The 13,354-nt window shown below is 71.2% G+C and overlaps 2 protein-coding genes across 2 annotated transcripts; one reads left to right on the top strand and one right to left on the bottom strand.

Moving 5' to 3' along the window:
- The first annotated feature begins 2,457 nt into the window (after positions 1–2,457).
- CHLNCDRAFT_31911 (hypothetical protein) lies at positions 2,458–9,209 on the top strand. The gene is made up of 16 exons (XM_005846048.1): positions 2,458–2,545; positions 2,876–3,038; positions 3,658–3,748; positions 4,010–4,123; positions 4,308–4,422; positions 4,734–4,897; positions 5,149–5,237; positions 5,553–5,729; positions 5,947–6,070; positions 6,327–6,365; positions 6,482–6,550; positions 6,867–6,989; positions 7,239–7,443; positions 7,653–7,729; positions 8,131–8,345; positions 8,488–9,209. The coding sequence occupies exons 3-16, from the start codon at positions 3,686–3,688 to the stop codon at positions 8,582–8,584; spliced, it is 1,671 nt and encodes a 556-aa protein (XP_005846110.1). The 5' UTR covers positions 2,458–2,545; positions 2,876–3,038; positions 3,658–3,685; the 3' UTR covers positions 8,585–9,209.
- Positions 9,210–10,316: 1,107 nt separating this feature from the next.
- On the bottom strand, positions 10,317–12,471 carry CHLNCDRAFT_25193 (hypothetical protein; the record flags this gene model as incomplete). The annotated part of the gene is made up of 6 exons (XM_005845924.1): positions 10,317–10,436; positions 10,727–10,822; positions 11,193–11,438; positions 11,621–11,767; positions 12,026–12,149; positions 12,344–12,471. Coding segments are annotated over 6 exons (861 nt in total), but the record flags the coding sequence as incomplete, so codon positions are not given.
- Positions 12,472–13,354: the final 883 nt, after the last annotated feature.

The raw sequence follows: 13,354 nt of genomic DNA, 5'->3' as shown, positions 1-13,354 counted from the left end.
CGCCGCCGCCGCCGCCGCCTGCGCGGCCGCCGCCTGCACGGCGGCCTGCGCGGCCGCCTGCTGCGCCACCACCTGCGCGGCCTGCGCCTCCTGCGCCGCCGCCAGCTCGGCCAGCGCTGCGGGCATGTTGCCTGCATCCAGCTCCTTTTTCAATCCCTCCAGCTCCGTGGGTGAGGCGTACCGCTCCTTCACCTCCCGCAGCTTCGCCTCAGCTGCCTGGCGGTCGGCCGCCAGCTGCACCAGCAGCTGCTGCAGGGTCTCGTTCTCGGCCTGCAGCACCACGCAGGCACACGCGGCGAGGCAGGCAGGCATGCGTGCGGTCAGGCAGGCAGGAGCAAGGTCGAGATCAGTGCGAGCGGCGCACGATGACACACAGGAGCGCCGGCAGCAGCAGCGACTCCTCCCTGCCCGCCATGCATCCTGCTGCGGGCCTCCCCTCGGCTCACACACAACGCCCCTGTGCCAGTACTGTAGGTACAGATTGGCGGTACGGGTCGTCCTGCCCCAATCCCCTGCACCTCCACGCCGCAGCCCGCTGCACTCCCCTAAACCCTCAAACATCGGTGTGCCCCCAGCCAGCTGCCCCGCCGCCGCTCGGCCCGGCCGCTGGCTCGTCCCAGGCGCCGCCCCGCCCTGCCCCGCGCCGCACCTTGAGCCGCTGCAGCTCCAGCTGCTGCGCCTGGCCCAACTCCGCCTTCTTGGCGGCACGGGCCATGGCATCCGCGCGGGCGGCCTCCTTGGCCAGTTCAGTCACCTCGTTCTCAGCTGACTGGATCATCCTGCGGGCGGGGCGGGCGAGGAGGTGGCCAGGCGGCAGCGGCAAGGTGTTGGGGCGGGGAGGCAGCGGCGGCAACGCCCACGCTCGCCAGCCATCCGGCCGGCCGGCGCAGCAAACACGGTCAGGCGCCTGCTGTCCGCTGGCGCATCCGAGCCCCTGCCTGCTTCCTACACACAACCGGATCCCGCCGCAGCCGCCAGCCCACCACCACCCACCACCACCACACACACCACCACCAGCACACGCCCCAACCAGCGCCGCCACACTCACTGCTTGGCTGCCTCGGGGTCCACTGCTTTCTGGGAGGCCAGGCGGGATGCCGCCAGTGCCGCCTGCTTCTCCTCAGCCAGCTTGCGGGCCAGGGTGCGCGCGGCAGAGATCTTGGCTGCCACAGCAAGCTTGGCCTCAGCACCCATGACAGACATCTCCCGCGGCGGCGGCGGCGGCGGCGGCAGCGAGCCAGGCGCCGCGCTGCCCGCCGTCGCAGCGGCCGGCTTGGCCGCAGCCGGCGCCGGCGGCGCCTCGGCGCTGGCGGCGGCAGGCTCGGCTTTGGCGGCTGCGGGGGCTGCGGCGGCCGGCTTCTCTGGGGGGATCACTCCCAGCTTTGCTGCCACCTCCTTCACAGTCGCGGCCAGGTTGTCTGTGCGGCTGCTGCCGTTGCTGGCTGCCGGTGCGGCGACGGCCGGTGCTGGGGCTTGCTTCTTCTCTGCAGGGGCTGCAGCGGCGGCGGCGGCCTTGGCGGCGTCGGAACCCGGCTTGCCCTCGCCGGCCTTGGCGGCGGCAGCAGGCTTGGCCTTTGCCGCGGCCTCCGCCGCGGCCGCCTTGCCTGGCCCTGCCGCAGCGGCCGGCGCGGGCTTGGCCGCTGCCGTGGCGCTGTCCCCCTCATCCTTGGAGCTGCTGGGCTTCTCGGAGGGCTCGTTCCACTTTATCTTGAGCGCCTGAACCTGCAGGCGGCCGGGTGCTGCCCGCTGGCGGCGCCCCGCCGCCGCCGCCGCCTTGCGGAGCGGCGCGCCCGCCAGCGCGGCGCGGCTGTTGCTGCATGTCGCCTTCATGCCTCTCCTGTGCTGCTGCTGCTGCTGGCGATGGCCTAGGGCTGCTGGGTTTGCCTGGCGCAGGCTGTGGGGCTGCTGCCGCCGGTGTTGCTGCCTGCCGCCAAGAGCGCTGCTGCACAGGCACCTGCAGCGGCACCGGGTGGAACAGCAGGCGCCGGTGCGCGCTCAGGCGTTGTTCCGATCACAGGCCTTGGACAGAGGGGGCGTGCAGGGGCGGCAGGGGTGTGCTGAAGCACCCCAGCAGCAGAACGTCAGCATGACCTTGCGGCTTGGGCACCGCCACCAAGGCGCATTCTGGTGGTCCACGCACCTCGATACCGACGAAACGAGGTCAGGGTCCAAAGCCGCCGAGCGCTGGCGCCCAGGACTGACTGATAAGGCACCCAAAGAGTGCACGCCGAGGCGGCTGGCGCTGTGCCGCTGCAAACTGGCACACCCACACGCTGATCTCAACGATGGCCACGAAATGGGCGTGCCAGAGGGTGCTGGCGCCTCGGGAAGAAGGTCGCATCCAGCTAGGCAGGGGCTCAGAACGCCGCAATCAGGCCTGCTTCCCCCTCTTTGACCTCACGGTCACATCCAAGTTCACAGGTAACCTGTGGATCAACCCCTGCGTCCGTTTTTATGAGCTCCTGGGCCGATGAGAGCAATGGTGGTGGCTATGGAGGCCGCCAGGGAGGCTCTGGTTATGTCCCTCCGCACCTGAGGGGTGCTGGTGAGTGTTTGAACAGGCAGCAGGCCTGCAGCGCCCCGCCATCAGCCCATGCCCGCCGCCTCCCCGCCGAGTCGAGCATGACGGCGCTGCTTCCCGCCCCTGTCCCCTTTGCAGTGGCTTCTGCCCCTCCTCCTCCTCCCGCTGGCGGTGAGCACTCGCCGCATGCCGCTGCACGACCTACAGCATCCGAGCCCTGGGCCCTGGGCCGCCTGCGCGCGCCGCTGGGGCTTGGGTCGGCAAATGCGTTCTGCATCGCGCATGACAACGGGCGCAGGCAGCTGCCCTGACTGTGCTGGACTCGGCCGCCTCCAGCATGCTCGCTGACAACAGTTTGGCCCTTAGATGCAGGCGCTGCCGCCGGATACGGCGGTGGTTATGGTGGAGGCTACTCCAGGGGTGGCGGTGGCTACGGCGACGGCGGCGGTGGCTACGGCGGCGGTAGCCGGGGCTATGGCGGTGGCGGTGGCGGCTGGGGAGGTGGCGGCGGCAGCAGGTGGGCGTTGTTTTGCTTGCTGCTGCAGGCGTGCTGCCGGCAGAACACACGGCTTGTATCCCTGCTGCCGTTCAGAACACGGGAGCATTTTGGCGCCCGCACGTGCTGCACGTGCATGCCGCTCCCTGCGCCTCCGCGCACCACCCTCGCTGCAAGCCACTCTTGTTCAACATGCGCTGCCTGCCCGCCCCCTGAGCGTTTGCTTGCAGGGACCGCGGATACGGCGGCGGCGGCGGCGGTGGCGGCTACGGCGGCAGCCGCGGCGGCGGCTTTGGCGGCGGCCGCTGGGAGACCCGCGAGGAGAAGGACCCCTTTGCCGAGAGGTGTGCCCGCGCCCGCATGCCCGCGCCCACATGCCCGCGCCCGCTAGCGCCTGCACGCCCGCGCCTGCACGCCCGCGCGCCGGCCGCTGCGCGACCGCGCTGCCGCCCCTAGCCAGCCGCCCTGCCGGGGCGCCGCGCGGGGCCGCTGCGTGTGCCGCGTCCCCGCACCCCGCGCCGCCTCCCTGCGCTGCGCCCCTCGACCCCAGCACACGCCTCGCTCCACGCACGCTCCTCCCCCACGCCCCTGCTCACGCTCACGCTCCCTCCGCCTGCCTGCCTGCCTCCCGTGGCCGCAGCGACCGGGAGAAGCAGGCGGCAGACACGATGTTTGACACCGCCGAAAACACGGGCATCAACTTTGACGCTTATGAGGACATCCCGGTGGAGGTGAGTGGAATTGACATGTCACACAGCAGCATCGTTTTGGATTTGAAGCAGCTGCTTGGTAGGCGCCGAGCTGGCGCCGAGCTGGCGCTTGCCACGGGCCGGCCCGCGGCGGGGCCCGCTGGCCGCCGAGCCGGCGCCTTTGGCTGCGCGCTGCCTGCTGCCGCGGGCTGCCTGCCGGGCCTCCCCGCCGAGCCTCCTCCCCGCCGAGCCTCCTCCCGCCCCGGCCTGCCCTGCCCTGCTCCATCTTCCCCTGCAACACAGGTCAGCGGCGCCGACGCCCCCGAGGGCATCTCCTCCTTTGAGGATGTCGACCTCCCGCCTGCGCTGATGGAGAACGTGAAGCGGTGCAAGTACAACAAGCCCACGCCGGTGCAGGTGCGGGCGGCGGCGCGCCGCGGTTTCGGTTTCCTTGAGGGGCAGGCATGCGTGTGCCCCGCCTGGCGCGCCGCGTGGTGGGGTGGGAGGGGCGCGCGCTGCCCTGCTGCTCTGCGTCGGGCAGCGGGGGCCATGCTGGCGGTCGCGGCAATCTCCCCCCTTGCCTGCCTGCCTGCTCCCACAGCGCTACTCGATCCCCATCGGCCTGGCGGGCCGGGACATGATGGCCTGTGCCCAGACCGGCTCCGGCAAGACCGCCGCCTTCTGCTTCCCCATCATCGGCAACATCCTGCGCTCGGGTGCGCGCCCCTGCCTGCCTGCCTGCCTGCCCGCCTGCCTCGCTTGCCTTGCGTGGCAGAGGGCGCGGCGGCGGCGGTCGGCGGGGCCGCGGCGGTTTTTCCCAGAGGCGCCGCACGGCCCCCGCCTCCTGGCTGCGCCGGGCAGAGGGGCTGTGAAGGCGTGGTGGGCCACCCAACACACCCAGCCCTCCCGCGCGCCCCGGCTTGTCCTGCCGCCGGCTCCCCCGGCCCCCACCCCCTGCCCTCGCCCCCTCCGCTCACCCTCGCTCCACCCCTCGCCCCCCACCCCCCACCCCTTTGCCCCCCACCAGGCTACACCCCGCTGCGCGGCTCCCGCAAGGCCTTCCCGCTGGCGCTGGTGCTGTCGCCCACCCGCGAGCTGTCCACCCAGATCTACGATGAGTCCCGCAAGTTCACCTACCAGACCGGCGTGCGACCCGTGGTGGTGTACGGCGGCGCGCCGCAGCAGCAGCAGGTGCGCGCCGGCCGCCTGTGTGTGTGTGTGTGTGTGTGTGTGGCGTGGGATGGTGAGGCATGCCGCCCCGCGTGTTGCTGTGGCGGTGGGGGTGGGGTGGGCCAGGCAGGAGCGAGCGCAGCAAGCTGGGAGCGCCTGCCCCCTGCCCCTCCCGCCCTGCCCTGCTTTGCCTTTGCTTCCCGGCCCTTGCCGCGCCCCGCCCGCCCAACTCGCAACCCCCTCCCCGTCCGCCCGCCTCCCTCCCCGAACAGCTGCGCGAGCTGGAGCGCGGCTGCGACTTCCTGGTGGCCACCCCCGGGCGCCTGATCGACATCATGGACCGCGCCCGCGTGTCGCTGGGGTGCGCCCGCGTGTGGGGGGCCCGGGGCGGCTGGCTGGGGGCGGCGGGTGTACGTCGCTGTGTGGCCAGGGTGGCTGGCTGGCTGGCGGTGGGGCGGGGGTGCCAGCAGGAGCCTTGCAGTGGGATGCCCGGCTGGCAGCAGCTCCAGTGGGCCAGCTGCGCAGGCCAGGCCTGGCCGCACCGCGGCCGCTGCAGCAGGGAGCTCCTTCATGGCTCTGCCACTGTGCTACTGTTGCGCGCCGCGCGTTGACGCGTCCCGCCGCCCCCCTCCTCCCGCCCCGCCCCTGCGCCTGCGCCCTGCCTGCCTGCCTGCAGCAAGGTGCGCTTCCTGGCGCTGGATGAGGCCGACCGCATGCTGGATATGGGCTTCGAGCCCCAGATCCGCAGGCGAGGCCCGCTGCCGGGGCTGCCACGCCTGAGCCCTAGCCCTGCTGCCGCACCGGAGGCCTGGCCCTGCCGCCGGGGCCTGCCGCGCCCTCGGCGCAACCCGCCGTGCGCTTCCCCTGCCTGGGGAATAAGCTGCGTGGAGGGCGGCCGCGCCTGGTGCTGCCTGTCCCTGCGGCGGGCACCACCACCGCCACCACCACTGCCACCACGTTGCCACCTCATCGCCCTGCGCCCCCAGCCTCCCGCCTCAGCCCTGCCCCTGCCTCCACACATTGTTTCCCACACCACACGCCTCGCACCCACCCACCCACACACTCTGCAGGATTGTGGATGAGGAGGACATGCCACGCCCCGGCGAGCGCCAGACGCTGCTCTTCTCCGCCACCTTCCCCAAGGAGATCCAGCGCCTCGCCGCCGACTTCCTGCACAATTACATCTTCCTCACGGTGGGTGTGGGGGTGGTAGTGTGGTGTGGGGGGGTGGGTGTGGGTGTGGTGGTGTGTGTGTGGGGGGCTGGGGTTGCTGCGGAGGGTTTCTGTTTCTGGGGGGCCTGCTGGGTTGGGGTGCCCTGCCTGCTGGGGGCTGCCGAGGCCTGCTGGCCTGCTGGGCCTGGCATCTCGCCGCATCCCACACCTACCCCCTTCTGCGCCCCCCACCACCAACCCGCCACCCTTTCTCTGTCCGCCTCCTCCCGTCCTGCAGGTGGGCCGCGTGGGGTCCTCGACCGACCTCATCGTGCAGGTGATTGACTGGATTTGTCTGAGTTTGATTAAATTGCTTTATTGATGGATTGATCACTTGATCGATTGATTGATCGATTTGACTGATGGGTTTGATTGGTTGGTCGGTTCCTGCAGGTGATTGAGTACGTGCCCATCCAGGACAAGCGCCAGATGGTGCTGGACCTGCTGCAGACGCTGGAGAAGGTGGGTGGCAGCTGGCTGGAAGCTGGTTGCCAGCGGGCGGAAGCTGGTTGCCAGCGGGCTGCCTGGGGCGTGGCTGGGGCTGGCTGGCGCCTGGGGGCGTGGCAGCGTGCTAGGGAGCCAGTCTTTGGGGGCAGCACGTGCTCGTCAGCTGGGCTGCTCCTCTGTGTGTGTGTGTGGCTGGCTGGCTGGCTGCAGCACCGCATGCGGCCTCCCCAACGCCCCGCCTGAGCGCTTGGGCCCGCTCCCCGCCCCACTCCTGCCCTGCCCTCCTGCCCCACTCTCTGCCCGCCTCCCCGCTTTCTTCTGATGCCCCCAGGGCCTCACCCTCATCTTTGTGGAGACCAAGAAGGGCGCCGACGCGCTTGAGGACTTCCTGTGCCGCAACGGCCTGCCCGCCACCTCCATCCACGGCGACCGCTCGCAGGCGGAGCGCGAGGCGGTGCGTGTGGGCAGCGCCGCGGGCCCGCCGGCGGCCGCCGGGCCTTGGCCTGTGCATGCGGCGTGGCGGCTTGGTGCACCGGGGCTGGCCGCCGCGTGGGGTGTGCGCCGGCGGGCCTCGGCTGGCGCTAGGGGATCCTCCGGAGCCCGCGGGCGGGGCGCCGCAGCCCTGCCCTGCCCTGCCTGGCACCCACTTCACACCCTCTTCACCCTCCCCTCCCCCGCCTTGCCCTGCGCTCCGCCCCCGCAGGCCCTGCGCAGCTTCCGCACGGGGCGCACCCCGGTGCTGGTGGCCACGGATGTGGCGGCGCGCGGCCTGGACATCCCTCACGTCACCCACGTCATCAACTTTGACCTGCCCTCAGACATTGATGACTATGTGCACCGCATCGGGCGCACGGGTCGCGCGGGCAAGAAGGGCCTGGCCACCGCCTTCTTCTCGGAGAAGGACACGGGTGGGTGGTGCCGCCGGGTGTACCGCCGGGTGTGCCGCCGCGCGTGGTACTGCTGCGCGCATGCGCTCCCTGGTGCCGCGAGCCGCGGCCGCCGCACCTGCGCATGCCTGCCAGCCGCCCTCCCCTCCTGCCTCCTACGTCTGTCCCGTCGTCACCCTCCCTGTCTTCCTCCCTTGCTTTCTGGCCCTCCTTCCCCCCCCGCCCCGCAGGCATCTCCTCCAAGCTGGTTGAGATCCTGAGCGAGACCAACCAGGAGGTGCCCGCCTGGCTGCAGAACATGGCGCAGGTGGGAGGCGGCTTGGTGTGCTTGGGGCTTGGTGCTGGGCTGGGGGTGATGGGCTGGGCTGGGGGGGGGTGGGCTGGGCTGGGCTGGGCTGGGCTGGGCTGGGCTGGGCTGGGCTGGCCTGGGCTTGGTGCTGGGCTTGGTGCTGGGCTAGGCCAGGTGTGGCGGGCAGCAGGGCTGGGGTTGGTGGCTGCGGCAGGCGTGCTGCGGAGGTGGCAGGGCTTTGTGCTTTTAAAGGCGGCAGAGCGTGGTACTGAGGCTCATCATGCTGTCCCTGCCTCTCACATCTGTGGGCACACGCCGCCGCCGTGCATGCAAGCAAACGCCCGCCCCCTGGCTGACCGGCCCTGTGCCCTGCCTGCCTGCCCCTGCGCCCCCCCCCCCCCCTTCTTTCCACCCTGGAGCGCTCCGCACCCTACGGATCCAAGAGCCGCGGCGGCCGCGGCGGCAACCGCTTTGGCGGCCGCGACTTCCGCCGCGACGGCGGCGGCGGCGGCGGTTACGGCGGCGGCGGCGGCGGCTACGGCGGGGGTGGCTATGGCGGCGGGGGTGGCGCCTACGGTGGTGGCGGCTATGGGGGCGGCGCCTATGGTGGCGGTGGCGGTGGCTACGGTGGCGGGTAAGTGGCGCCCCCGCGGCGTGCCTGCCTGCCTTCCCCCGCTGCTGTGTGTGCTCTGTGCGTGTGCCAGCCTGCAGCAGCCCGCTCCAGAGCGCTGGGAGGGCCCTTATCGTGTGTCCTTCTTGCCTGCGCGTCACTGTAGCGGCTATGGCGGTGGCGGCTACAGTGGCGGTAGCGGCTACGGCGGCGGCGGTGGCTACGGCGCCGCCGGTGGCGGCGGCTCGTCTGCCTGGGACTAGAGCGGAGGCCCGTGCCTGGGCCCGCGCCCGCGCCGCCACACCCGGCGGCGGCGGCGGCTGCAGCGGGCGCCCGCGTGCGGCTGGCCGGGCTGTGCCCACCCGTCTCCCCCGCCCTCCTGTTGGCACGCTGCGCCGCGCCTGGGGGCGGGGCCGGCGCCAACCAGCGGCCCTCGATGAGCGCCGCTGAGCAGTAGTGAATGCAATAAGCTCCCCACCCCAACGCACCCACCCAACACAGGACCCATGTCCTGCCCCTCAATGGGCCTCCCCCTGTGCTGCTTGTACGGACGGCTTGGCTGGGGGGTGGCTGGGCCTCGCTGCCCCTGCCCCCCCGCCGCGCCTCTGCACCGGCGCAGGCGATGCATCCTCCCATCTGTCCCCCCTTTCCTTCGTGCTTCACCTTGCTTGCTCGCTTCCCATGTCCCAGCTGCTCCCTCCCCCGCCCTCTCACCAGCACTCTACGCCCTCTCTTCTTTCCTACTTCGTGCTGCTTCGCGTCAATTTTCGTCCCCCTCGGCCCCCCTTCCGCACTGACATTGCGCAGACAAACGCCCCTGCCCCATTTCATTGCGCGCGGGGCTGCGGGCGGTGGGCGATTCCCTGGTTCGTGCCCCCCTCCTTGGCCGCGGCCGCCGCGCTGCCGCGCGCGGCTGCGGCTGGGCAGCAGGCACGGGCCCACCGAGGCACAGCACACACACGGATCGATCCACCCCGCGACTCAGCGCCGACGCAGATCCCTCGCCGGGATGACGGGGCGCCTCCCCCGTGCTCCGAGGAGCGCCTCGGAGCGCCCCGGCCCTGCCGCTGAAGCGCGCCTGGCGGCGCTGGAGCCATGGAAGCCGGCACACTGGTGTGTAACAGACTATAGCAGCCGGCAGGCGTGGTGCAGAGAAGTCGGCGGGTGGGAGGGAGGGTTGTGTATACGCTACACGGGGTGGATACGCAGGGCGGGATCGGGCAGCGGCAGCAGGCCCGGGGCCGCCTGCACCTCAGCCGGCACCCGCTACGGAGCCAAGGCACGACCACCGCAGGGATGTCTGCGCGAAGGCATAAACGGATAGAACCCATGCATGCGCCGGCAGCTGTCCAGCCCCCCCCCCAGCACACTCCTCATGCTCCTCTTTCGTTAGCCCCCTCGTTGAGGCGCTTGCGCCAACACCGCCAGTCGTGCTCCGCCTCTTTTTCCTCCTCCTCCACCTCCTCCTCCTCCTGCTGCTGCTGCTGCTGCTGCTGCTGCTGCTCTGCCACCGCCACAATACTCCGCCCAGACCGGTGCGCGGCGGCGGGCGCCCGCCTCGTGCAGCAGCTGCGCCAGGCGGAAGGCGAGTGGGGTGAGGCTCCCTGACCAGTCCACCCAGCCGCCCACTTCCGCAATCATATCCGCCAGATGACTTTGTGGACCATATGGGACGCCTGTGGCCATGGCGGTGCCCTTGGGTTCGAGCGTGGAGCGCTTCGTGGCCGACAGGCCGACCACCTGCTCCACAGGGGTGGGGCAGGCAGGGGCAGGCAGGGGCAGGCAGGGTCGGACGCTCACACAGCGCCGCGGTCCGCGTTGCACCACGCCGGCCAGTCTCCACCCGCCCCCCGCCATCGCACAGGCACAAAACGGCTCTGAGGCACAGCCACAGACACCATCACACACCACACACGCCCGCCTGCCATCGCTGCATGCAGGCAAAGGCGCCTCCCCGCGGCGGCAGCAGCTCACTTGCAGTTCGGTGCGGCGGCGCAGCGCTTCCAGCGTTTTCATCGGCGAGCGCACCGCGTCCAGCTTGTTGGCCAGCACCAGGGCGGGCAGGCGGGAGAGGTGGGGGGCATAGGCGGCCAGCTCGCGCTGCAGGGTGTCCAGCTGGTCCCAGCACTTGGGCCCCGGCCGCCCTGCACCAGGGCGTGCAGGCACGCAAAGCGGGTTGGCGGGCAGGCAGGCTGGCAGGCTGGCAGGCTGGCCAGCCAGCCAAGGGCAGGGGCAGCCGCAGGAGAGGCAGGGGGCGCCAGCCAAGCGCGCCAGCCTGCCAGCAGCGGATGCCGACCGGCGAAGCGTCGGCTGCCCGGGAGGCGAGCAGGCAGGGGCCGGCCAGCCCCCCCGCCCAGCCCGCTGCGGCTGCCAGGGAGCTCCCGGGCGGCACCACAGGCACTGACTGACTCACTTCCGTTGCCGGACTGGCAGTCCAGCACATAGGCGATGACCTTGGTGCGCTCGATGTGGCGCAGGAAGCTATGGCCTAGCCCGCGGTTCTGCAGGCACAAGCACAAAAGCGCACCCGCACACACAGGCACTCAAGCTAGCAGAGCGGCGCCACGCAGCTCCAGAGCCCCCAATTTCGCAGGCACACACACACACAGGCACACACACGCGCACACACAACAGCAGCAGCTGGTGGACTGGCTGAACAGCCTGCTCGTGCGCATACACGCGCGTATGTAGCCACCTGGGCAGTTGGCCAGGCAGCTCGAGAGGCGCAGGCGGCAGAGCAAGCGTGCTGCCCGGCGCCTGCCGCAGACCACGTCCCCGCCCGCAGCGGGCACTGCGCATCGCGCGGCGGCGACAGCGAGCTGCTGGCAAAGGCAGAGGGCTGGCTGGCCCGCCTGCGGCGTGGCGCCGCACCTGGTGTGCCCCTTCTATCAGCCCCGGGATGTCTGCTACCACTATGGGCTCCTCTGCTGGGTCGGGCGCCGTCCACACCCCCAGTTGCGGCGACAGCGTGGTGAAGGCGTAGTCTCCCACGCGCGGCGTCGCCGCCGTCAGGCCACGCAGCAGCGTGGACTTGCCCGCGCTGGGCAGGCCCACCAGACCCACATCCGCCAGAAGCTTCAGCTCCAGCAGCAGGCGGACTTCCTCCCCGGGGAGACCCTGCTGCGGCAGCGGGCAGGCGGGGGGCAGGGCGGGCCGAGGGTGGCGCCAGCCGCTGGGCCCGGCTGGCGAGGCACACGGCAGCCGGCGTGTGCATGCCCTCTGCGCCAAGGCCAGGCAGGCAGCCCCGGTGCGCTGCCCCGCCGGCGCTGGCCCGCAGCCCAGCCCAGGCCCCGGCTCACCTGCCCCGGCTCGGCAGGAGCAGGGCGGCTAGGCGTGGCCTTGAGGCCGGCGTTGCCGCGCCCGCCGCGGCCGCCCCGGGCCGCCACCACCTCCTGCCCGTCCTCCACCAGGTCTGCCAGCAGCTGGTACTGCTGCTGCGGGTCCTGCTGCGCCTGCTGGGCGGCCCGCGCGGCGCCGCCGCCGGCGCCCGCGTAGGAGGCATCCCCTCGCTCCTCATCCGCGTCGCTGTCGCTGTCCGAACTGCCGCCGTCCGAGCCGCTGCTGTACTCTGCCCCCGAGAAGGACTGCCGCCAACGGCGCAGCCACTCTGGCACATCCTCCTCCTCCTCCCCGCCCTGCTGCTGCTCCTCTGTCGCCGCCGATGCTGGCGCTGGGGCGTCCCCGGGCTGCCGCAGGCGCTGCACCACGGTGCCCACCGGCACCAGCACCACCGCGTCCCTGCCTGCGCGGCCGTGCTGCCGCTGCTTCGTGCCGTGTAGCCCGGGCGGGGCCTTGTACAGCTGGCGCACGCCCGCCAGGCTCTTCATGCTGCGCCAGCGGCGGCCAGCGGGGCACGGGTGATGGTGTGCATGCGTGGGGTGCAGCAGATCAGGGCAGCGGCTAGCGGGGGGCAGGATGTGGTGTGTGTCATGCGCAGGGGTGCAAGCACATCACAGGGCGGCGCCAGCTCTGGGCGCCCGACGCAACCGCCGCATGCGGCTGCACCCGCAGGCGACACTCACTTGGCCACTGCGCGCACCACCACGTTGCCTCCGTCGCCTCCGCTGCCCCCATCGGCCGTGGCACGCCGCCCTGGAGCACCCCGGGTAGAATTGCAGGTGCGGGAGTAGTTGCGTGCGGTTGGCGGCATGTGCGCACATGCCGCCGCCACCCGCTGCAGCGCAGGTCTCGTTGCGCACGAAATTACCTCTGGACGCTCCCTGGTAGAAGCTGACGCACCCGTTCCCGCCCTTGCCGCCCCTCGCCGTGATTTTCAGCCGGTCGACGTAGCGCTTGTCGTGTTCTTCATCGCGCTCTAAATCGCCCAGGCTGATCGCCAAGGTGCTCAGGGAAGTCGTCAGGGCGGGGCTCAGCGCCACCAGATTTAGGGCCGCTGACAGGCGAGGCGCGCAGAGCGCCTGGCGCACCGCCTGCATGCTAGACGCAATGCGCAGAAACAATTGAAGAAACGGTTGCAGCGTGCATGCCGGATCAATGTCACGAGCCTGCCGCCTCCCATGCGGCGCCTCCCTGGCGGCTTGTGATATTTTGCTGTGCACGTTTATGTGCTATTGCTCCTTTATGATAATTTTAGATGGGCACACGTGCAAATCACAAATCTCGTGCATTGGTCTGAGGCCTGGAGTAGAATCAGTGGGCCCGCTCTTGCCTTCCCCATCAGCCAGGCCGCTTCCACCCACCGTCCGTCAGCTGGCACTTGCTCCCAGCGCCCCTCCCCTCTGCCGAGTCTGTTGCCGGCCTGCCTTACATGCAGGCATCGGAGTGCCGGCGTGCTGCAAGAATGTGCTGCACAGGAAGAATGCGGCAGGGGGATGGTAGGTAGCAGGGGCGGGGAAAAGACGGGGCATGTGCTTTGCAGGCGTGCAGTGCTGTGCACACCCCCCACACACAAACGGGAGGGGGAGGGATCCGTCCATGCATGCAAGGGTGTCGGCTTGCTTGGTCCATGAAAGAAAGCGAGGTGAGGGGCAGAGAAGAAATGTCGGACGCGGCGCCAGCCGTGCAGCGGCCGC

This window comes from Chlorella variabilis (genome assembly GCF_000147415.1).
Source record: "Chlorella variabilis unplaced genomic scaffold CHLNCscaffold_15, whole genome shotgun sequence".
Taxonomy (NCBI): Eukaryota; Viridiplantae; Chlorophyta; class Trebouxiophyceae; order Chlorellales; family Chlorellaceae; genus Chlorella; species Chlorella variabilis.
This window is presented reverse-complemented; position numbering and strand designations above follow the sequence as displayed.